The 24,941-nt window shown below is 42.0% G+C and overlaps 1 protein-coding gene across 2 annotated transcripts in view; it reads right to left on the reverse strand.

Annotated features, from left to right (window-relative positions):
- Positions 1 to 384: 384 nt before the first annotated feature.
- Positions 385 to 24,941, reverse strand: part of SPTBN1 (spectrin beta, non-erythrocytic 1) — a 140,049-nt gene continuing 115,492 nt past the window's right edge. For both annotated transcript variants that reach the window (XM_069850261.1, XM_069850262.1), the window contains 17 exons: positions 24,034 to 24,297; positions 23,114 to 23,338; positions 22,812 to 22,901; positions 22,232 to 22,510; positions 20,904 to 21,034; positions 19,541 to 19,745; positions 19,023 to 19,397; positions 16,598 to 16,842; positions 16,041 to 16,179; positions 14,822 to 14,906; positions 13,501 to 13,697; positions 12,012 to 12,124; positions 11,351 to 11,414; positions 6,120 to 6,358; positions 4,677 to 4,850; positions 2,178 to 2,220; positions 385 to 1,814 (listed from right to left, as the gene is read on the reverse strand). In XM_069850261.1, the coding sequence (XP_069706362.1) occupies positions 1,599 to 1,814; positions 2,178 to 2,220; positions 4,677 to 4,850; positions 6,120 to 6,358; positions 11,351 to 11,414; positions 12,012 to 12,124; positions 13,501 to 13,697; positions 14,822 to 14,906; positions 16,041 to 16,179; positions 16,598 to 16,842; positions 19,023 to 19,397; positions 19,541 to 19,745; positions 20,904 to 21,034; positions 22,232 to 22,510; positions 22,812 to 22,901; positions 23,114 to 23,338; positions 24,034 to 24,297 (3,084 nt within the window). In that variant the 3' untranslated portion in view covers positions 385 to 1,598. The remainder of the gene's footprint in view (positions 1,815 to 2,177; positions 2,221 to 4,676; positions 4,851 to 6,119; positions 6,359 to 11,350; positions 11,415 to 12,011; positions 12,125 to 13,500; positions 13,698 to 14,821; positions 14,907 to 16,040; positions 16,180 to 16,597; positions 16,843 to 19,022; positions 19,398 to 19,540; positions 19,746 to 20,903; positions 21,035 to 22,231; positions 22,511 to 22,811; positions 22,902 to 23,113; positions 23,339 to 24,033; positions 24,298 to 24,941) is intronic.

Raw genomic sequence — 24,941 nt, forward strand, 5'->3', positions numbered from 1 at the left:
AAGAGTAGGTAGGAAGTTGGAGAACTAAGACTGCTTAAAGTAATGTTCTTTCAGTGGAGACTAGAGCAGGGGTATTTACCTCCACCAGGCAAGACGTTCAGCTGCCCCAGCCGATGCCTACGCTCACTCCCGCTGATTCTGCTGGATTCATTTCTCACAGAAAGTATCTATGTCAAAACATTTTACAGAACACTGATTTAATTCCTTCCCTCTTTATTCTTTGGCACTTAATTTGGGGGGCAGGGCGAAAGGGAGGGCAAGTGGAAAGTGAAGGGAAAAGGAAGGTAAAGAAAAATGGAAAGAGAGAACAACTATCACAGTACGAACAATTGCACAAGAAATGGAATTACAGTTGAAGGCATTTGTTTCAGTGCACAAGAGAGATGACATTTTAAAATAACTTTATTTTTGAACCTCTGTCAAAATTATGATTTAACATTGTCAGAAATGAAATGAGAAACTTAACCAGCATATTTAGTTTTAAAAGCATTTAATGACATAGCATATATTTAACAGATAGGGTAAAAGTCTAGAGGTACAGTTCGATACAACTGAAAGCCAGTTCCAGTACTACTCTTGACTACAGGCCCAGTCATTGAAAGTTCATTCCTATTAAATGTAATTTTTGATTGTGCAGTAAGATGAAAATTTTCATTACAATAGTTACAGTGACAGAGAAATGCACACTATGTATCAAAGAGCAAGGTAATGTAGCAAAATTATAACACACAGTGCTGCAGCTGACAAGCAAGTAACCATTTGAGTAACATTACTTTTCCAGTAAATGCTTCAGTTCCACTTTTACACTTATCAATGACTTTAAAGGGTTTATTATACATCTAGTCTTATTATACTTTGTACTAGAATTATCTGAAACATACAATATAATGTATTTCAGCAAAAAAAAATTTGAAATTACAGATTATTTAAAACTGTATCAGCCTGCTAATCCACCTTGTACACCAACATTCTCATCTGTCGTACTCGATGCAGAAAAGCTCCAGGTCGTGTTAATAACCAATGCCAGGATATAAATGGTTTGTCTGTAAGTTAATGCATACCTGCACTCTGTTACAGCAAAGATAATGCGCTATCATCATTTTAATAAATGTTAGAATTGTAATGGGAGGCTCTACTAGTCAAGACTCAGCATAACAACCTTAAATGGAAGTGAACGTTTCTGAAAATTTGTACATTGGTTTTTGATGTGCACAGTAGATTCGAAAGCACCGCTGCCTTGCATACCAATAGCACTAGGAGTGGGTTATTTTCCAAGACAGCCTCACAAAATTGAGGAACAGTTTAAATAGTAAGATCTAATCTACATTAACTTCATTTTAAAAAACAAAACAAAACAAAACAAAAACAAACCCCCCAAACCTGGTCCTCCCTCTCCTACGGAACCTGCCCAATGCACCTCATACATTTGTAACTTTAGATTCTTTTTTGTTGGCTTTTTATTTTAAAACGCTCTATAAATAAAAAAATGTCAATCACATTGAGGAACATGAGGCACAGAGAGTAACGTATTGGTTCTGAGCTCGCATGCTGGAATTCCACTGGAACGGTCAGAGAAGTGCAGTGTGTGGAGATGGAGTTCACTTCTTTTTACCAAAAAGGCTGAATCTTTTCTCTTTGTCTTTCTCTTTGTCTTTCTCCCGCTTGCCAGGGCTGGACTCGCTGGTTATCGTGACGCTGGCGGGCAGGGTCTGGGCACGGCTGGAGGCTGGAGTGCTCTGGGTGGTCGGGGACACTTCAATTTTGTCAGAAGAGATAGCTGATGTGATGGCCTGAATCCATGTGTTCATTTCCTCCTTCAAGAAGCCCCAAAGACAGAAAGTTGTTACGACCTGTATGTCACATGCCCTCTCTTAATTCACTCAACACTGTGGAAGGGGAAGGGATAGCAGCAGGAAATGAAAGGAAACACAGTGCTAACTCATCATCTGGCACTCCTCAATTACACAGAAGACACCTACTAGAAGCTGTATCCAAAAAGCCTCGCTGCCCTGGTGGTGCCAGTGGGAGCGCCTGAAGCTACACATTAGACACATAAGCATGATACCGCAGACCAGGGAACTGCCGCGCACCCCTGAGCTCTTAGCAGTTGCCTTTTTCCTGGTGTCCTAAGACACAGATACCACATCAGAAATAAACAACAAGAGAAACAAACTTACATCGTCTTTGGCTTGGAAGAGGTATTCATTGCCATCAGTCAATCTGTAAAGAAAATAACCATCATGAACTGAGCTTAGCAGTCACACTGCTTCAATTCCTGCTTGTTCAGCTACAGGACAAAACCCAGATGAGACACATGGGACTGAGCAAACAACAGCAGGACAGTCACAACATCTACGCATGCACAAGTACAGCCAAACAGCTCCTGTGTTGGTATCTGGTGTTGTCACGCAGAAACCACACACGCTGTGTGCTCTGCTCCACAGACATGCTCAGGAGAGCGGAGGTGTTCCAGGATAGCAGGACGCGCTGCAGAGCTTGCGGTCTCCAGCAGCTGATGATTGCTGTTTCACTACTCATTCTTTCAGACAGAACTTTTCTATTTTGCAAAAGACATTATAAAGGTTTACTCCATACTTCACAAAGACAAAAGTCACAGGCAACACAGTTTTCTCCCTCTGTACTCGGCACTGGTGAGACCGCTCCTCGAATCCTGTGTTCAGTTCTGGGCCCCTCACCACAAGAAGGATGTTGAGGCTCTGGAGCGAGTCCAGAGAAGAGCAACAAAGCTGGTGAGGGGGCTGGAGAGCAGGTCTTACGAGGAACAGCTGAGAGAGCTGGGGTTGTTTAGCCTGGAGAAGAGGAGGCTGAGGGGAGACCTCATTGCTTTCTACAACTACCTGAAAGGAGGTTGTAGAGAGGAGGGTGCTGGCCTCTTCTCCCAAGTGACGGGGGACAGGACAAGAGGGAATGGCCTCAAGCTCCACCAGGGGAGATTCAGGCTGGACATTAGGAAAAAATTCTTCACAGAAAAGGTCATTGGGCACTGGAACAGGCTGCCCAGGGAGGTGGTTGAGTCACCTTCCCTGGAGGTGTTTAAGGCACGGGTGGACGAGGTGCTGAGGGATATGGTTTAGTGTTTGATAGGAACGGTTGGACTTGATGATCCGGTGGGTCTCTTCCAACCTGGTTATTCTATGATTCTATGATTCATGGCTGTTGAAGGAACCTAGCAAAATTCTGCAGCTGTCATAATTACCAGAGGTGTTATTTGAGGTCCCATACTGTGTATTAGTGATGAGCAACTGCCTCTTCTAACGCTGAAGGCTCCCTTCTGTTTTATTTCTATGCTGATTTCACTCAAATGGTTTAACTGGGATACATTTAACAATATATACAAAGACACATATGAATTAAAAAAAGGACTGAATAACATTACATTAGGCTTTTGAAAATGTAGGAGGCAGGGTCAGTGGAAGCTGTGCTGGAGGCTTCCTGATCTTTCCCCACAGAAAGAAATCATTTAAAAATCTCTTTATGAACTGAAGCATCAAACAGTAAAATAACAGTGCAGACCGACAGACACCAGGAAGAAAATAATTATGCCTTGCTTTCTTCTTTAAAAAGTTATGAAAGTATTTCCAGGTGTACTTTGCCTAGATCATAATTTAAGCATTCTGAGAGAGATCTGCCTTCACATAAAGATCTGTAGAGACCTCAGCCTCTTGGGTGTTCAACACCCTCCTTCTCAGCTTGAAAAGACAAATTGGACACGATGAGCTGATGACCTTTCTGGGGCCTCTCCTGATGAGAATGAGTAAAGAAAATATGTGACCCTGAATTACCCGAGAGCCTTGATGCAGGTGACAGGGTTCTGTGAGAAGGGCAATTGATTTTTCTGCCTAACTTTGTATTTGGAACACCATATCCTTAACATTATCAATTCAGAGATGTTTAAAAGAGTATAAAGGATAAATTAGACAGCTGCAGGCCTGTCTTCAAGAAAGGTAAATTTCCCTAAGCAAATTTTCCTGGATATGGAATCTATCATCTTTAGAGGATTCCTGTGTGAATCTAAAAGGAAAAAAAAAGAAAAAAGTTCCATCTTGGAATACATGAACTGATCAGTTGATATTGAGAGTTGCCCTTCACAGATTCACCTAGCAGCTGTGCAATAATAAAATATTTTTCACTGTTGGCATTAAAAGACTGATCTGTAAAGCAGAAACAGTATTTCAGAAAAAAGCCTTAATTTTTTAACCTTTGAATAGCAAGTACTTCACATGCTTCAAAATTAAATGGTCTGTAAGTACATGTTCTAGACCTAAAAATGTGATAGATGTCTTCAATAGTCTGCTGAATCCGTTCTAAAAAAAACGAAGAGGCTTCATTTTGAAAAGAGCAGAACCATGAACACTCACCTCTTTTCAATCAGTTCCAGAGGGAGTAGCTGAAAAGCCCCGCAGTTTACAATGCAGGCTCCTAACTCTAGGCAGACACATCTAGTCTTGTTCCAGATGGGAATAAAGTGCACAGAATATTTTGATACCTTTCTGTGTTTGCTACCCTTGATAAACAGACCATGTTGCAGTGTTGGGAAGAGCTTGATGAGAAAGGCAGATATCGTAGTTAATTATGATCAGTTTCTAGGCTGGATGCACACCGTGAACACACCCACGACACCTGAAACTAACGGCAAGATCCTTCAACAGGTTTACCTTAGCTTGAACACATGCTTCTTCTTTTTATAATCGACCGCTATTTCACAGACTGCGTCTTTCAAGCTGACAGGAATCTCATTGTGGTAAGGGATGCCAGAAGCAGCAGCTTTTGAATCCTTGTAGAAGCCCATCTCTTGGTTGTTTATGACACAGTACACGTTATGCCAGGATCTTCAAGACATGGAAAACAACAAAAGTATTTATAAATCTAATGCTTGTACTTGCAAAATGAGAGAAACCAAACACAATTATTTCTATCAGATGATGGAAACTAGTTCATTCTGAAGATGTGAACTGAGCATACATTGTCCTGTAAACTACAGACAGCAAATTCTTCCATAAAAGCACGGCTTCAAGACAAAGGTACTGACTTTGAGCCAAACGGAGCAGAGATTTCCAGAGCTCTCTTTGACAGCACATAAGCACATCCCAACAGTGGGAGGGCTGTTTGGCAGACTAGGCACTTTGCATATTTGGGAGAGAAACTGATTGACCTTTTAATGACTATGATTTACTGGAGAAGGAATTCTCATTGTGCTGCAAACCAACTAATAGATTGCATGTGACATCCTTGATTGTTACAAACACCCTCAGCGGCATCACCCACCTCATTCCATAACACAGCTATAAAAATCAATGATTACTAGAAATAAGAGTCCTGTATAAGAGACCAGTATTGGTGGCTGTCACTGCCTCAAAGTAGTTCTCCAGCGTGAACAACTCTAGCTGAACAAAAATCGCAATACTACTGTACTCATTTGTGATCTGCACTCAGCTCTGCTAAGTACTTCAGCTCCTACCAAATCCCTCAGATGCTGACGTAGCTCACCACTTGCTAGTCAACATTTTCCTTGCCAGCCAAGTCATAAATCTGGTTTCAAGAGCTCTCTGAGGTCAAAAAGGACCCCAGTCTGCTTTTCCACCACAGACAGAAATGTCAGAGTTTTGCCTGCTTCAGAGCAGCAGGATCAGGTCCTTAGGAATGGAACCAACTAAGGCACACAAAATCACATTCACCCGCTTTTCTCTTCTGAACAGATTATAGAGTAGGTGGAAACTGCTAACATGCAAACAGAAAATGTCAGAAGAATATGGACATTTCTATTCTCACACCTACGTGGTTTTCTTTTCTTGTAGTAACGTACAACTTAAAGAGATCTGGAATCAAATCCCACTACTGCAACAAATTCATCATGTGAAGTAAGAAAATCACAGAATCTTTATGCCTCAGTTTTCCACCTTCTGAATATGGCTAACACTGTGGTTTCTACCATGTATCTTTGATTGCAACTTCATCAAATCTAATGCTCAATCATATGCACGCAGCTTGAAAGATTGTTAGGAGCTATGAGAAGACCACAGCAGCAGGGATAACATTTCCCACCTTATAGCATGATGAGTTTGGATGCAACTATTTGCATTAAGCATCGAGTACTTTACCTGCTTGAGGCTTTCTTGCTGTGCGTCTCCCATTCATGTTTGCGGTGTAAGAAGCCCTCCATCTGAGCTGAAGGAATCTCCTGTGTTTTGGCTGGTAAGGTAGCAGCAGTCTGGGCCTGAATGGCGGTCTTGGCTTTGCGGTCTCCCGTTGGAGAAGGAACAGGACTGGACTCTTTGGAACTCGTCCTCTGTTCTGCAGCTCCATTGACCATTTCATTTGTTTCTGCAGATTCTGCCACCTAGGAACAGTGGAAGAAAAGGTAAGCGAGAAGCCTCGCAACACTGAGATATCCTGCAGTTAACCCGTTTCCCTGCACAACGTGGCTGTGTATAAACTTTGCCTGGAGAACGACACAGGCCAGTAAGATCTTTCTCACACTCCATGGAGACACAGAAGGCAAGGAAATTAGAAGGTAGGAATGGATTAGTACCCATTTTATAGGTGGAGAGATTGGAAAATAAGAGCAACTAAGTATCAGTGTGAATTTTACTGTGCTTTGCTCTGTAAATTCATATTCTTTTATATACAGTTATTCCTAAAATTAGAGCGTTCAATTCTGTTGCTAAGTACTCAAATGTTTGGAACAGTAACAATCACACTTTCTGCAGACCTAGATGAACAGTAGAAGTTATACACATCAGCCACCTTAAATACATTTATGGCATTATGGGAGTATTAAAGGTCTGTAAAAGATATTAACTATGAATCAGCAGAAAAATATGTCAAATTTGCCCAGGAGCATTTACAAAAATCTGTACAATTTATTTGTTTCTGTAAAAGCTCCTTTCCCGCTTCCCCCATTCCCCTAGTGACACAACAAAATCAAAACATGCAGAAATTAGAAAGATTACACCATGCATTTCAACTCCACCATCCCAGTTAGGATATTGGATCTTAAAGACAAGGGAAATGAGGTCACGTGTCAATTTATCAAGGTCTTTTCAGGCTTTCGTTATTAGGTGGATTGGGTTTTTGTTAAAGGAACTGAAAACCACCACAGTCACACAACATCACACAGCTATTTACCCCCAAAAAAAGACAGAACCAAGGCCTTGCCCATCACTTGCTTTGTTGATCGCGTTGCCTGTCGCACTGTGATCGAGATAGCCTAGAGAGCAGCCGTGTTTCCAGCAGCTCTGACTGGTCAAGCTGTCGACGTCTTCAGGAGCCATTCATCCAAAAATCATTTAAATTGGAATCCTAATGGCTATAAGCTTTTGAAACACAGCTTGGTCCCAGTTTTTTTTACCTTGTACCATTACTTTGACATGTAGAGCCATTGATAGCAGCTCAAGAATTACACAACCAGTGTGTACTGTTATTATTAGCAAGTTACTAAAGCTTAGTGCTGCTAATGCTCTAGTAGATGACAAACATTCCGGACTGGTTTTATGCAGACAAGCAGGTATTTGTGAATGGCACAATTAGACATTCCCACTTCTGCACATGGCCTGGACAATTCAAAAGCAGCCAAATTATTATGCAACAAACTAAATTTTGCTACCATTTGCTAGAACTTCTTATACCTGCCAAGTACACAGCATCGTACCTTACACCCCTGTACCTCATATATTGACCTAGGGAGATCTATGTACCAACTTGCTAGGAATATGGGAAGGATTGGTTAACTGCCTTTAGGCAATCTTAATCTCCAGAGTACAGACACTACATCACTGAAACAGGGAGAGAATCACAGCTCACATTCCACTTCAGTCATGTCTATTTTACTCTGTTCTTAAAGAGAAGCAGCCTTACAGCCTAGTTTATATGAGAGGAAACATCTACCCTGCACCGAGATCTACCCAGCAAGTGTTATCCAGCAGATCTAAGAATTGATGACAATGCTTCTTCACAGTTAGGATAATTCTAAGCTGTCAAATCTCACTGTATACAAACATCAAAATACTACAAAAAGCTTGCATTAAAGGGGGTAGAGAGTAAACAGATGAGGCTGAAGATTACCAAACACTGCCAGCACAGCCACCATGACACAGACAGTGAAATAACCAGTGATTCACCAATGAAAGCTCAATTAATTATCACCAGTGCTGATCATCAATGGCCAATAGATTGCGTTCAAGAAAAAGGACAGCACTTTGCAAGTGTTTTTGACCAGTGATGGTTACTGGACTTCAAACTCTGGCTTTCCAACTGTCCGGATCCTTGTCTGAGATTTAGGAAATATTTGTGACCAGCAATATGGAATTATGTTTTCTGTAGCCATACCAGCAAGATGTGAAAATATTACTATTTCAGGGGGACCTATAACCACTAATCTGATGTAAAACAGACCAGTTTAAAAACACCAGCCACATAACGTGTGTTTATGGGAAACAACACGTAATTTAGTGCTGCAATATGCAACTCTGTGGTTTTAGATAACTGCCAACTTGAATCACACAATCAGACCTGCAACATCTGCTTGAAATTGTCCTGACTGTAAAAGGGCTATGAAAAGCTGTTCTGATGCTCTTTCAGGTTTTATTTCCTTCTCATGTGTTATCTACAATTAACAGAAAACAAGCAAAATAAATCTGAATCATAAACAGCTATGCGAAGAATGTGTCATGAAAATAGAGAAAAAACAGGAGCTAAACAAACTTTAATGGAAACATGCGTCAGGCATGCACAGACAACACAATGGAAGACAAACATTAATAGTGAACTGTACTGTTACAACACAACAGTTACCACGTAAACGAATACAGTTTGCTTAACCGTGACTGAGATTAGTTGCAAGTGCTTTAGTGGCTGGCTAAGGACTACTCCTGGGATATTTAAATAACATGCAACAAGACAGCTGGTGACAATGACTGGTGCCATCCCTTTGATTTTCAAAGTGCTTGAAGCAACATTATATTCATCAACTTAAGTCTCTGCACCACAGCTTAAACAGTACAGACATATTTGCCTTTTTCAGATGCACAGAGATGACAGCCTATGTACCACAGCCATCTCTTAAGCCAGTAGCATAGGCTTCAATAAATAGGTGAAATCTTACACTGCTAGTGCCTAAAACGATGACCTTCATTGATGACTGAGTTTTCTTCACCATAGAAAAGTAATTTTTATATATAAGTGTACTAACACAAGTAAAAAGATGTATCTGTAGACATTACTTTTACATAGTACTTTTTAGCCAGAACACATCAGACAACTTCCCAGAGGGTGGGGTCTGAAGCTACAGCTACGCTGCTCTGAGAACTGTCATGCAGGCAGTCACCAGATCATCTGCATGAATTTATACAGAATTTTAAAAAGCATTAAGAAGCTTTATGTTGTTATCCTGACAAAAGAAAAAAAAAACATGCATCATGAAGTGGAAAGACAAGTTACAGCAAAAGTACAATTACTGAAGCACATCCTTTCAATCACCTTTCTCACTTCACAAGCTCAGCCAATACAGAACAATTCAGCTGCACTGCTCAGCTAGTTGTCAGAAGTCGGAATTCTGATCAGCTTCAGCACTCTTGCACCTCAAATCAGAAATAATACAGCTACGTGCATCTGATGTTTTGCTACACAGGATTCAGCAAACTGAGCTAAACAGCTCTCATGAAAGACTGAAGTGCAGATGGCAAAGATTAACATGGAAATGCATTATGTATCATAAAATAAAATAAAAAAGAAGCAAACAGGTGTTGCATAAAGCTGTGGTAACCAACTAGATGGTGATGATCTGGGATGTACTTGCAGACCACATTGCGTTCCTTGCCACAACTATATATACTTTCATAAATGTAAGAATGTACAACAGACAGCTCACTTCATCGCTTAATAGCAAAGATGAACTGAAAGGCTTTATTTAAGAAAAAGGTATAACTGCTTTGTATCCTAGAGCAGTGACAGAGTCTGTGTGCAGACTAAAACGTAACTGGGATGGGCTGCTCAAAAGATAAGCTTGTGCTGAAAGGCATTTCCTCCCAGAGCCCTGGACAGGGGCCTACATTTCCTTTGCCGTCCGGGTAAGAGCTCTGATACTCACTGGATAGAGCCTGCCAGGAGCCTTTCCTGCACTTAGTATCACCTTAGAGAGTGAGGTTCAAAGACATAAGAAAAAGGAGTGCTATTTTTTGCACTACTCAAAGAATTAATTGCAGCAAGCAGGCTTTACAGGAAGGTAATGGAGAGGGAAGCCAGTTCTCCGCTACTGTGATGCTTTAACTATATATACACATTTACTGGCAATTTTATGGCTGCACATTATGATTCTTGGCATGCATCCTGACTCCACTGGGACACCCCCGATCAAGAAGGAATGAATAAAGCATGGACCATTCAACCTGCATCTCTACATAAAATAAAGAGCTGGGATCTTAGACCAGTGTATTTTCTTTAGTTTTTAAAGACAAGCACCACTACCGCTCCATCAGGGTCTGCACCCTACTCTCATTTCTAACACTGTCTCTCCAGTGCCACTAAATGGAACTGCTGTAGTGTAAACTGGACAGGATCAAAGCAAAATGGAGCCCTAAATTAGCTATTCAGCAAGATGACAATACTTCATGAGGACTAAATACCAAGATAAGTCTAGATACTAGTTTTTAATGTTTTATTTCACGTTTATTTTTATCTGCTGTCAATGAGTCCATTCTGCATGGAATGTTATACAACTAACCTTAAGGCTTTTATTTGTCAATAGTTACAACTCTCCCCTCCCTCCCAGCCTTTACTGCCAACCTCGTTTGCATGTTTTATCTTTTGCCTTGCAAATAACTCACTTGCTAATGCAGCTGATTTAATAATGTTGCCGTGCTGAAACCTGTTAGTATATACTCGATGCGTCATACCTGTCAGATTCTAGTTCTCTTCTTCATTATGATGTAATCTCATTAAATCTCAATTACTCATATAAAGGACGATTTAGCTGGAAAATCTTAATACTATTAGCGACATGAAAAACTCACAGTAAATAACATGAAATAAATGTGTCACCTTAAAGCAACTGAGTGTCAGTGGGGAGATTCAAATAAACAAGGATTATAGTGAAGCGAATATATCTCCAAGGGGCTGCTAATTAAATAAAAGTCAACTGATGGGAAGGAAGAGAAAAACAGCAGGAAAATCTGAAGCCAAAAGATTAAACCAGTACCAGTAAACCATACTGAAAAAAGGTGTCTTTTGCTGCAAATGATTCTGTATGTCACAGTCCAGACCACGATCGGTCATTGGCTGTCCGTCTGCTAATAAAGTTTTTGTAGTTTTGGTAGGTTTGGGAGCGGTAACTAACCCGTGGAGATTCCTGGTCTGATGGCAAACCATTCTGGGAAACCTGTTCTCCTTTTGTCCCATCCCTGTTGGGAGAGAGGAAAAAGAAAAGACGTTGTATTAAGCTCTTGAAAGCCACCCATCTTTTTTACCACAATGAGATTTTCCTACTGAATATCACACATCTCAGAAATTTGAGCAAGTTCTGAAAATCCTCAGGCCCAACTGAATCAATCCAATGTTAAATGAATCAAAATAGGTTTTCCTGACAGTTACCCTACATATCAATCTACTCCAATCACATAAATAATTTTATAAATGTCATTGTTTCATTGAAATCTACCTGTAACAGATGCTCACTAAAGAAGAGAGCCAAGACTGTTCAGAAATCTGAATTCACAACACAGAGGTGTGTAAATACAGCAGCCTCTCTTTAGGACCAAGTGCATCTCAGCAGCTGTACACTGCATCATGATAAAAACTGGAACATTCGACTTAGCAGTGAATGCGGATTTCTGGGAAAGGTCCTGTCCCCATAAACTACACCCACCAAATCTTCTAAAAAGGTCACATTACAAAACCAGGCAACCTCCAGACTCTCCCTTTACAATGCATCTTCAGCCTGAGAACTCTAAAGAAACAGTGTAAAGCACGCAGTCTGGCTTCCCACATCCTGAGCTCACCATTGCTGCTGGGTGTCTGCATCCTCCGCAACCTTCGGGCTTGGCTCCGGAGTGGGCGGCTGTCTCTTCCTCTCCTCTTCCTCTTGTTGTCGACGTACTTCCAGCAGTTCCAACTGAGAAATGAAACATTTTTGTGCATTTAAAAGCACTGTGGGTTTTTTTTCAGGGGCATATACAGAAACTAAAGTTAAACTCTGTACATTTTTCTGAAACACTACTGAAATTAAAGTTTGTTGGAATAAAATTTGAGGGCATCGGTCTTTAAAATGCAAAGTTTGTTGCACCGGATTTGTCAGTAAAGGTGTGCAGTATCAGACCCTTTAACACCAAGCAGACTGCCTGGCCAGCAGCTTGCCGCTGTCTTTGTTTCTTTTCTAATTCATTCTATTAGAACAAAAATGAGACAGACAAGAAAGCAGCCCAATCTATTAAAATATCAAAAAAGTGACATCCTCTTGTCCGCTTGCCATACACAGATCACAGAATCACAGAATAACCAGGTTGGAAGAGACCCATCTGAATCCCTGAAATTAACCATCTAAATAAAACCAGTCGGATTTCTGAAGATGCTGAGAAACTCCAGTTCATTTTGTCTGCAGCTGTGACGCTCAGTGTGTGTGAAAAATCAAGCCACCGCAATTTTAGTGTCTAAAGTAAAATTATTCTCCAAAGACAGTAATGTGCTCTCCGAACACTAATTACTGGCATTGCAGCTGTGCTCCTAAAGATTTTTTGTGGGGGGTTATTATGTCTTTCTAGGGGACAATACAGCCTTGTACTAGAGCAGTCAAAACACAATAAAGTTTTTGTCGACTCCCCCTCCCCACTGTCTCCTCACACTGTTGCCTTTAACCAAAAATCATTTCAAGTGTTTTGATCTGGGTTTTCTTCCCCCAGAATCTCCCTTCCCTTTTAGCAGCACAACCTCAACATCAGAGGCCTGGAGCAAACTGCTTAGCCCTTGAATTTGCTTCTGGGTCATCACTCCTGGGCCTGAGACAGATCTCATTGACTAGTAAGGTCATTTATCAGTTCAGCTTTCCTTGCAGGTTGTTGGGTTCAAATGAACCTGAGAGGGTTTTAGTATTGTTAGGAACATGAAAGTTCAGGCCCTGGGTTGATTAAAAAACAGATCAACAGGTGGAGATAAGGTTGGTGATGCTAGGAGTTCTTAAGATGAAAGAGGGGAGATTTAGATTAGATATTAGGAAGAATTTTTTTGCTGTGAGGGTGGTGAGGCCCTGGCACAGGCTGCCCAGGGAAGTCGTGGCTGCCTCATCCCTGGAGGTGTTTAAGGCCAGGTTGGACGAGGCTTTGAGCAACCTGATGGAATGGAAGGTGTCCCTGTCCATGGCAAGGGGGCTGGAACTGCATGATCTTTACAGTCCCTTCCAACCCAAACCGTTCTATGATTCTACAGTTCCAAACAATGCGACTGCACCAAAGCAAAGGGGAGTAGCCAAGAGAGGTTCTTGCCTACAGCACTCACCGTAGTCAGTCTTTCCAGTGCTGCAAATCTCTCATCCCATGTAGCTGCGGATTTTTCAAATGCTTCATGTCGCTTAATTAATTTTTCCACTTCATCAACGCTTTGACCTATTTCACGGCTGGACAGGTAGGGCTCCTGTCCCAGCAGCCAGGCCTCAGCCACGCTTGCATCTCTTGAAAACTGGTGTACCTCCAAAACTAAGCAAAGAATGCACAGGTATCAGCGCCATTAATGTCAAACAGCATCATGAAGTCATCAGGCATCTTCTGAATTTACTTAAAAACAGCATGGGGAAAAAAGTAAATGCTTTTGGCTAAGTACTTTCCTTAATTAAGCTCACTGAAATAATAATTTAGAAGACACAAATCTGTCCTATTTTTTTTTTATTTAGGGAAAAAAAATATTAAGGTCCACCATCATTTCTTCTACAGACTATTTCCTTTTGCAGTTTCGGAGGTTCCTTTTTGTTCTAATCTGTTGTAACCTATTCTCTTCAGAGGAGAAAGTCTGTTATCTGCTGGTTTTCTTCCTCCCACCACCCTGCCTACAGACCAGCTAGACTGCAGGCTGGATTTTACGCTTGTCTATAGTGCTAAAGTTCTGTCTTCACAGCTGAAAAAAGCTTCCATAGCCTTTGTGAACAAGATCAAATAATTTTGATGAATAACTTGGTGCAAACAACCGAACTGAGGGACAATTGCCTATGCTACTGCATTTTGTAAAGCCTGCTGAGGCTCAGAAACAATGAAGAAAGTACACACGGCAGCTCTGAACCCCAGATAATGACTGCAGTGCACTACAGGTTTTGAGATCCTGGACACCTGCCTGCTGCAAAGGCTTGAGTCCATGTATGAGATATGGATCACCTTGTTAAGAGCATCGAATGGGGTTGCTGTTGCTGGTGTAAAACTTGCAAAATGCTGCACTGTTTAAATCACAGCTTTTATCAGCAAACATCAACATTCTAGCCTCTCAGATAACACAGGCACATTACATGCATAAGGCAGCAGGGCTTTAACTTATCCCCATTTTTGAGTAGTGCATCCTTTGTGGAAACACAGGTAGAATGTGATACTTGCAAAACATAGTAGAATTGTTTCACCTGGCTCCAAATTTGATCACATAGCGTAAGACTTCTGGTGTGGGCTTGTCGGTTTCCAATTCTCAGTTATTTTACAGTCCACAGGTGTGACTCTTACTGTTATTACAGTACAAACACATTTGCAGGCACTGTTTGTTAGGGTGTGAGGAACACTCAGAAAGACACAGTGAAGAGAATTACATGTGGCCCTCCCCAAAAGAAATCCAAGAATGTCCTTACTCAGTCTCAGCCACTCCCATCTGTCTTCCCACTTGTCAATCATTTCTTTCCTCTTCTCTGTCAGCTGCAGCAGTTTTTCCTTGATCTGGATGGAAGAGGAAAATGCAGGACTGTTACACAAGCACCAGGCTCACCCCACCACAGTGAGTAGGCTGTTACCACCAGCAAAAGGCACTGGGATTTATGGACAGGACACACCGTGCTAACATTGTGCTAGACTGTCAGAAAGTGACTTAAATGTGAAAATAACAGCTGCTTTTCACTTCAAAGTATAAATAAATACAGCATTTGTACTAAAATATCATATTTGCATAAGTATACAGTATCTGTTAAAACCACAGCACCAAGACTATTTGATAAAAGCAGTACAATGGACAAACAAATCTAAATAGTGCAACCGTTCCATCCTTTTTCTAGCAAATAATGCAATATGTGCTGCCCATGGTGGTTACAAAAAGGCTGTGGTTACCTGCGCCAACACCACCAACGTGCCAGGGCAAGCCCTGTGTTACTGGCAGGGTGAATACCGGCTAGCGAAACCTCCCAGTACCTGAGCAAGTGTTTCTCTAAGGATACTCCACAGCACTCGTGTGCAATGTAGACACAGAAAATATCATCACCCTGAGTGGGCAGCATCTTACGACATCTGGCTATCCTCCCTCCACCGAAGGGAGGCAGGACAAAACCAGGGCTGAGCCTCTTACCTCTGGCCAAGAGAAATCAGAAAACAGATCAAGGCCTTAAGCAGTCAGATACATTTTTCTTAGTATTCCCTGTATTTGTTCCCCATGAGACAATTTTTTCCCTCTCTTTCCTCTAGCAGGCCTCTTTATAGCATTGTGGTTCCCCTGTACAGAACCCAAGCTGTCTCACGATTGCCTCTGCTCTTGCTCAGAGAAGTCACCTTTCCCAACACAGCCACCCCAAAGCTTTCACTCTGCAACACTCAGCGGAACAGTTTCTTTGCATTTCCTGGACTGAAAAGGATATATTAAATTTAAATGCCACCTCTGCTACCTAACATGAATTCACAGAGTTAAATCATACATTATTTCACAATAGCAGAAGCGCAACAGTCCCTGACTTAATGCATCTCATTAGAAATGCACATCTCATTAATCTGTGTAATCTACGTTACACAACGCAAGTTTCTGCAGCTGAAACCAAATTGACAGGCCAGCTGCACTGCTGTTTCTCCCATGTTCAGCAATCACAGTACCTCTTCTGATGCATAGTGTTTTCTTGCCAGAAGAGATTTGCCAAGTTCAATGCAGGTAGTAAAGCTGTCGTTTCGGGCATCGATTTCTGCTTTGATACCTTGGTGATTGTTCATTAGCAGTTCAACAGATGAAACATCCCTAAAACGATCAATCCATGTTTCAGAAACATGTACTGCAGACTTAACAGCTGTTACATTTTCAAATAAGTAAATTAACCCACAACTGTAATGATAAAAAATTAATTCCTAGATTGCCTTCACAGTGCAGCAAGTAAGATTGCTCGCAGCCTTTCCTGAGGAATGGCATCATTCTGGGCTAAATTGGAGATCAAATAAACACAAATGGGTGGAACAATCCTTTTGAATACAATTTTACACTGCAATTACTTCAGTAGCCACCAGCCTCTGCTGGGCAAGCAAGACACAAAACCAAGCTGCTACTCCATCACCAGATTTTGACAGCCTCTCTCTCTGAATTTCTGGGTCAGTGATCCTGAGCCTTTTCTTCAGCTGACTTGCAGCCTTATCTTCTGACTGGGAAAGATATTCCACATTACCTTGGCTTTTCTTGGGCCTCTATCTGTCGGATAACGTCTTCCATCCAAAGCATGAGATCACGAACCATGCTGAAGAACCGGAATTTGTCTCCTGTATCCACCAGCCTAACCCTGCGGCCCTCACAGGCATCCAACAGCGCCTTCCATGCTTCTAGGACCTCATTTTCCCTCTTCTGGATGTCATCAGCTTTGTCTCCAGCATAGGCAGCCTGAAGGCGTGCAGCATCCTCCTGCAGCTGTCTCACCTAGCGTGTTTTGTAAGAGAAATACATCAGCGTTTGGATACTTCTGAGTCATAAATACAGGGACATTATACCTCCTAGTTCATTATTTCAATGGCTTTCTAAAGTCACCGCAAATATATTTGGTTTATTGATATTAAAACGGTTTGTTCTGTCATTAAGGCAGTATATGCCTATGGGAATATTTCTTAGAGAAGACTGTTGGGTCAAGGGGCCCCTAAAATAGCAAAGATTTGCCCCTGCCTAACCCTCCTGTAAAATCATGTGTTGATCCAAAGTGACTGTTAAATGTTAGGGCAAATGGGGACCGTTTTCATCATCAAATTTTCTCCCTCTCACACAAGTGACAATGCCACTCAGGAAATCCTGTATCAAAACCACTACCCTAACTGTCAGAGATGATGGTTCAAAAATGTTGATAATGACTTTGAGCAGAAGAAAAGTTGGAAATTCAAAGATCCTTCTGCTATCAGAAATCTCTTCCTTCCAAATACTGAAACAGGACATCAAATGCTACTTCTTGACTGCTTCACGTATTTTTTGAGCCCAGAATAATTTTATTAGCTATTTTCTTTTTTTTAAATGATTATTTTTAATTTGAACATCAAATTAAACGCCCTTCTGGCTACAGGCTCAGAGAACACACCACTGCCATAATGATCCATCTCGGTGCTCTAGCTGTTTCACCCCAAAAATATCTTAAGTGCTTTCACCACAGCCTGTGCTATGATTACAGATTCCTTCATTTAGGTCTTGTTATAATTACCTTTTTGAGACGCTGGGATTGCTGTTTTATGAATGTCTCCCATTTTATGTATAAAATCTAAAGCTTCTGAAAGTAAACACTTGGAAAATCAAATGGTTGCTGTATCCCCTTTCTTCTAGTGTAAACAACTACGTAAATTGCAACATAATCAAGAACTGGCATGCAGCTTGGCCATAAAAGCTATTTTTACGACCTCCTGGGATAAATGCAGTCATAATTCCTCCATTCCTTAAGCAATTTATTCTCTTCTCCCATTCTCATTTTGTCAGTTGAGCATTGTTTTTTGATTTAAAATCCCCTGTGTGCTCTATGAGCAGCTGCCACCTTCTATTTAACATACCTTGGCTTCGAAAATTTTGGAATTAGATAAAATCAGATAAAATCTTGGCCTGGACTATGTACCTTAAATCTCTTCAGATTGCTGCTAGGAAGCATCAGAAAAAGCAATATTTAAATCAGAATGGCCAGCTTCATAACCAGTCAAAAAGCTTCTCTGTAGGTCTACAAACCCCTGCCTCTCAGAAAGGAAAAATAAAAACTGCTCAGCTGCAGAGGGTTTGGTTGGGGCTTACTGGTGGTGTTTTCTTTTTAAAAGAAAAAAAAAACAACAAACCCAATCAGGTTTACACATTCCTTCATATTTGCCCCTGTACTCCAAGTATTGTCTGGCATAGTGATTCTTCCGTGGAATGGAATAGTCGTGTCTTGCATTCAGTGAGGTAAATGTAGCAGGAGGAATAGGAAAATTTAAGGTGGCTTACAGCACAATTAATAAAACACCCAAGAACAATGTTAAGGACAGAAAAATCTGAAACCTGTATTCGCATTACCTCTGGCACATTAAAATTCTTTACAGACTCAGTACGTGTTCAATACCTTTCAGAAATTGACTGAAGAGACAATACATTAAGTCAAATGAACCTTTCTTAGTTCAATGTGAACCATTCCCCCATCTGTGCCAGCCACACAGCGTACTGCTGCCGCAGAAAAAGGTCCCCTGAGGAGCTAAAGTGCGTTGGCCTCCATCCGGTCTCTATTCCTACGCACTTTGCAAGCTTAGACTGTCAGGAGACATCACAGCTTTCTGCTTTACTTTAAATCAATACAGAAGTTCTCTGCCTTTATGATTCCTTATTCAGCCAAGGACAGGAAATGAAATATCGTTCAGCAATTACCTACATATTCAGAAAACTGCGTACTTACGGATTTCTATTTTAGATAAACTAATTTACCTAATGCAATGGCAGAGAAGCAGAAAGACAGATAAAAAAATGACACAGGCAAAGTTCTTCCCACAGAAATACATTTAGAAAGCAGCTGGCAGCACTCTGTTTCCCAGCCACAGAGGGGCCAAGAGCAGCAGCAGAACTCTGCAGATTTCTATACCCACAGATAGCACCACTCACTCGCTACACACCTGCGTGCCGAGGGCCTGGATATCATGCTCAAATGTTGTGTGCATTCTCTGTAGCGTTTCCACTGTGTTCTGGTCTCTACCGAGCTCTTCAGGCAGTTTCTTATGCTTGTCTTGAATACGTCCCAAGATCTCCTTGGCATCATGGTAAAATTTGTGCAGTTCGTAAGAGGCTGCTAGAATTTGTGTTCTCGTGTCAATGAGCTCCAGGAGATCAGCCCAGGCCTCATTGAGTCCGTCCTTCCACTCTGCAATTGTTGCAGCATCTGAGTGTCCAGAGTTGATGAGTTCATCTGCCATGTGGTTAACAGTATCAACGCGCTCCTGTCCAATGTTTCCAGTGTCTCGGGCGAATTCTCGGAATCGCTCCTGTAGCATCTGAAACACAGAGAAACGGACTCATGCAGCGCTGTAATTACACACTGATTTCAGCAAGCAAACCACCCTTTTCTATTAACTATCTACTGCATGCAGCATCCAGAAATGGAAGGTCAACTGGCAGCCACATCCAAGGAACTTACTGTTACATGTTCGTAGTCCTGTCCCAGCTCATGGGATCCTGCCACCACCTCCCTTTCAGCAATCCATTGCTCCAGGTCATCCACCTCACGGTTAAGCTGGAACAGCCTGTGTCTCTCATCCAGCTTGCCCCGTCTCTCTTCAGCTAGATCCTTCAGGCCTGCATACAGCTTATCCACTTTGGACTGGCGCATGCTGATACGCTCACTGGAAAAAACAGATAGCAATGAGTCCTCATCGTCCTTCACAAATAATAAAAGTAAATGGGGGAAAAAATTACCTACAAGGAATGGAAATCACTCTTGTATTTAATCCACTGAATGCAAGTTTGCTGCGTGCACAAATTTGACTCAGATATACTGGACCAACCCTCTGCCATGACAGCTGAAGGCACTAGCCAGAAACCTTCTCTTCTCTTCTCTGTACATACAATGTCCCTGGCTTTCAAGAGGGAAGCTGGGAACCACAATTTTTTGGACCATAGATCACACCAGTCTTCTTCCAGAATTACAGGCAGGAACAGAGCTGCTGAGGCAAGCAGCATTTCACTTGCATTTAAATTCTGCTTAAAAGTTCAGAAGTACTTATGGGTTTCTTACTCCCTAAAGCTCAGCACTTCCAAAAGTGATTAATATTTCTATTTGCCTTATCTTTTACCTATATTTTGCCTAAGCCATGTACCCCTGGCAAATTGCCTTCCCTCTGCCTCATAAATTTGACTCTGTTATTCCAGTACTCAGCTAGGAAACCCACTCTCATCAGAAATTGTGATGACCACAAGAGAGAGCTTTTGAGTTAAATAACAACATTCCACAAGAGGCAGAGAGTGTCTAAGACAGCCCTATCTTCCTGGCTGTGAAGGCAGAGCAGTTAAATACATCCGCCTCACAGTCAAATCAGCCTTGTAGTCAAAGCCAATGGAGAATTTGTTTTGCTTAGCTGCTGCTCTCAGAGTTCCTAAGCTTCCTGATTCCTCCCCACAGGAAAAGCCATTTATGAAAGTTAAGATAAATTTACCAAAACCAAGATGTTAATGTGCCCAGACTGGAGTCTCGGATTCTACCAGAATCTCAAAGGAGATAGATCTCGGGGAGCCCTGCCCTATGGACAGAACGATACACGACTGCGACCCTTTGGGCTGCACATAAAAGTTGGTTCAAAGAGTGAATATGGGCCAAACTGTCTTTGCCCAAACCATGGTTGTCCAACATGCATCTTGAACTGAGCAAGGCTGAACTCCTCTTCCTCTGCACGCTTTTCTGAGCTACTTACTCTCTGCTGTAGTATTTGAGTGTCAGAACAACCCAATAAAGTGACCAAACTACTAAAAGAAAGCACAATCCAATTTTAAAAGACAATTAATACCTTTCTGGGTGGTTATCTGCCACCAAAGTTCTGCTGGTCTTTGAAAGCTGGTGCACAGTTTCAGCATAGTCTTCAACAGCTTGTTCCAAAATCTGGTGTTTCTTCAGCATGGACACTGCACTCTGTTCATCCTGTTATGGTGACAGAAAATGATAGCCAAAGCCCCTTCTCCAGAGAAAGACACCGCACAAGTTCAACTTGGTGTGCAAGCAAACAGTCGTAGCCAGAAAGATTTATAACGAACTGCTCCCAAGTACAGCTTGAAGACAAGTTATTCTGACAATGATATATTAATAGCTGAGTTCACAGCAAATGGTACCCAAAGAAAACAAAACAACTAGTGAAAGAGTGAATACGACAACCCCTCTGGGCCGTAGAACTAAATTTCATCAGCTGTGCATTAAGCATGTTGGATTTTGCCTTCTGTGAAGCTCTTTGTGTGTTTACACAGCACTGGTGATTGTGCAGGGCTCAGAAAAATGGAACACTCATCAGGCTCTTCAATGTCAGCCTGGGTCAAAGAAAAGAAACACTACGGAGCCCAAGCCAAAGGATTCTCCACCAAAGTGCCTGGAGAAATTCCAATCAAAACTTTCTATGCATTGTTATGACTAAGAAAAACAACTCTGAGCTCTGTGTTACCTGGTATTGTTAATAAGCCTTTTTGTTAAATTTTTTTTGTGATGTACTATTCATATTAATATTCTTTTTTATTTGCATTGCTTAGCTTAAAAAAGAAAACAAACTCTTTTTAACTGAAGACTGAACATTCCTGAAATGTGTTACACTGATACAAAGTTGAGTTTTATTTTACCAGGGCAATGAATGCAGTATATTTACGTGAACAACAAATAAGATACAGCATTCTTACACCTCCTTGAAAAACAGAAGTTCACCTACTCTTTGGTACGGTCTGATGCTCTTCCAGTTTCACTTCCCTGGGATTAAAAGCTGATGACTAATGGCATCAACTGAGTGACCATCAGGCCTGTTTCACAAACAGGGGCATCGTGCTGTTCCCAGTGATTCAAAACTAACAGAAAACTTAACTGGACTGGGCTGTATTGGTAACTCTGACCTTACTGCAAAGGCAGGCACACAGTTGCCATCCACAGTCTGAGGATGCTTCACTGGCTCAGTGCATCAAGGCCTATCCTCCACACTATCAGAGGTGTCATAACAGATAAAAGAGATGATCATCTAAGGTTTCACAGGGGAATTAAATTTGTTTATGTTACCATTATATTAGAGACATATTAAATTATGTCACCTGCCCCCCTCTAGCTAAGCAATTAAAACCAAACCGGTATCGCTGCGGAGCTGCTCACTTTGGCTTTCTCTTCTGACATCATGTAGAGCTCCTGCTCACTCATCCAGGCCTCAGCCTCAGCAGCATCAAAGTAGTACTGCTGTGCTCTGTGAGACTCCTCGAGGCGCTTGTGGCGTTTCTCCGTCTCCTCGATTAGGAGGTTCCACAGCTGCTGCAAGTCTGCAAGTCTCTGCTGAATTGCTTCAGCATTGGGGCTGCTCTCGGTGATAATGTTTTGACTCCTCTCAAAAATGTCATCGATTCGAGGCTGATGTCCCTGGATTTCTTTCTGAAGGGTCTACACAGGAGAAAAGCAGATTGATGAGACACTGCACTAAACAAATAAGAATTGCCAGTCAGGCATCTTAACTCTAGAGGAGCAGCAAAATACATGCCATGTGCCCGTAGGGACAAACTGGGGGCTCTGTCCCCCCCAAACATGCCACCACCCAGTGCTCACACCGCCCTCTCTACAGCACATCACCACAGAAGCACCCATCATTTTAGCCCAAGCCTTTCTCTCCTGAGTTAGTCAGCACTAAGGAGAATCAGCACTAAGGAGAAACCACTGGTATGGAACTCTAACAGCATCTACTTACCTGATTTTTCTTTATTAGTAGCTGCACAGTCTGGAGGTTGTGTCCGTGATCAGTAGATGTAGCTATAGCCATTCTCTCTCCGACCCATAACTGTAAGCAAGAGAAGAAGAGTACACCTAATTTCAAGCAACCTCAGATACAGTTATGGCAGCAGAGAGAGGCTGCTGCACACAACATGCAAAAAGCAACATTACTCAAAATGCTGTTGAGAGACATCATCAACAGGTTTCTTCCTGTGGTAGCTCAGTAACAGGTGTGACATTTTCCTGTTGTCTGGGGAACAGGATTTCTTTTATACTCACGATTTCATCCTCCACATCCCGGTTGAACTGGTGGATCTCTTTGGAGGCCAGCAAGTTTGCCTTTCTTTCATTCAAAGGTTCCAACAACTCCAAAAATTTCTTCTCTACAGTAAGGCGCTTGCCATCCACCTCATCCGTATTCTTCCCTTCTTGGCTTAAAGCCCGTGCCTGGCTTTGCAGCTCCTCTATCTCCTTCTTACGAACATCCATTTGGTTCTCCAGCATCTAAACAGAAACATGGCAAAAAGGTCCTGAAAACCCATGTAAAAGCAGTTGATACAACTAGGGTAAATCAACAGCTTCATAAGAAAAGAAAACAGACACTGGTCAGTAAGGATCTAGCACGTTAATAATTATTGTAGCATTCATATTGCAAGAAACAAGGCTTAAACACAGATTCACAACTTGTCGGCACCTGCCGACATCCCTCAGTTACGCCTGCTCGTGTAAATGGTGACTTTGGACAACACAGCTGAATCTCTTCTATCAGTTGTTCACAAGTCACCCTGAATAACTTTGGAGCACAGTTAATTGCACACAACAGCTTCATTGCTCCCTGCTGTCCTCGCTACTCCTTGCTGTCTTTACAGCAGGGAATCAGGGGCTGGGCAGCTTCAGACAAGTCAGTATCAGAGGCAGGCAGCCGTTTACAGAGAGGGAGTGTTTGGTGACTGCAGGACTACATCAGGAGACAGAACAGAGTTATTAATGCAGGGAAGGAAGGCAGTACAAGGTAAAGACTGTATCGAGAAATTTACAGAGGATTTGTTTCTGGGCATATTTCTGGTTTTCCTTAAAGATTTATGAAACAACAGGAAGAAAAGTAAGTAAATTCTATTCTAAACTGAAAGGATCCCCATCTACTCCTTTGTGAATAGGAATCTGCTGTCAGTCCACTGTGCAACCTGCGCTCCATTTACCTGCTGCTTCTTCAACAAGATGTTTACACTGGTGAGATCCTTTCCGTAGTCGTCCGACTGAATTTGGCTCTCCAAACCATTCAGCCACTTATCCAAATCAGCACAGCTCTGGGTAAAAAGCTCCGCCTTGTTCGCATCAAAGAGACGCTGAGCCTTGGTCTGGGTAGTGGATTCAAGCTCTTCCCACATTTGATGGAGACCTGTCAGCTTTTCTTTCACTATGGCTTCAGTCTCTGGTTTCTCTGCAATGAGCTGCATTCCCTCCTGCAAAGCAAAGAGTAACAAAATGGTACCTCCTCAGGAGCACTCACAGACCGTTAGTTAAATTATTCTCATTAGAAAGCACTCAGGATTCCTCATCTGCTGGCAGCATCAACCACTCATTTTCTATCTGCAATTATCCAATGAATCTTTCCAGAACATCATCTCCCGGGTCCGTCTTTTGCCAGGAGAGGGTTTCTTGACAATGGGAAGGTCAAGCAAGGGCTCCTTTCTCTTCCCCACTACACATGTTCCTTTGTGGGAGCTCCTGGGGACACTGCTGGGACGGGAGTGGAGTAGGCTGCCCCAGGCACCTGTGTGACAGCGGAGGAGGGAGCTGCAGCTGAACAAGCTCTGTCTTCAGCTTCCGTGGGCTATTTCACTGGGAGGGCAAAGAAGACATACCGTAATGCTGGGAGAGGGAGCTTACAGCACCAAAACTGAGCTGTGTGACCAAAGAAGGTTATGTTGATGGGTTACAGCAATTACCATGGGTCTAAGCTAATATCAAAGAGGAACAATCTTCCTTGGGAAGCGGGAACCCCACACCTAGCACCAGCAGAACACTTAAGAGATCTTTTTCCCTTTACAAAGATTGTATTAGTTTTGGAAATATTTTCTTTACTTTTAATTCTCTTTGGCACCTG

Source organism: Phaenicophaeus curvirostris, chromosome 2 (assembly GCF_032191515.1).
Source record: "Phaenicophaeus curvirostris isolate KB17595 chromosome 2, BPBGC_Pcur_1.0, whole genome shotgun sequence".
Lineage (NCBI taxonomy): Eukaryota > Metazoa > Chordata > Aves > Cuculiformes > Cuculidae > Phaenicophaeus > Phaenicophaeus curvirostris.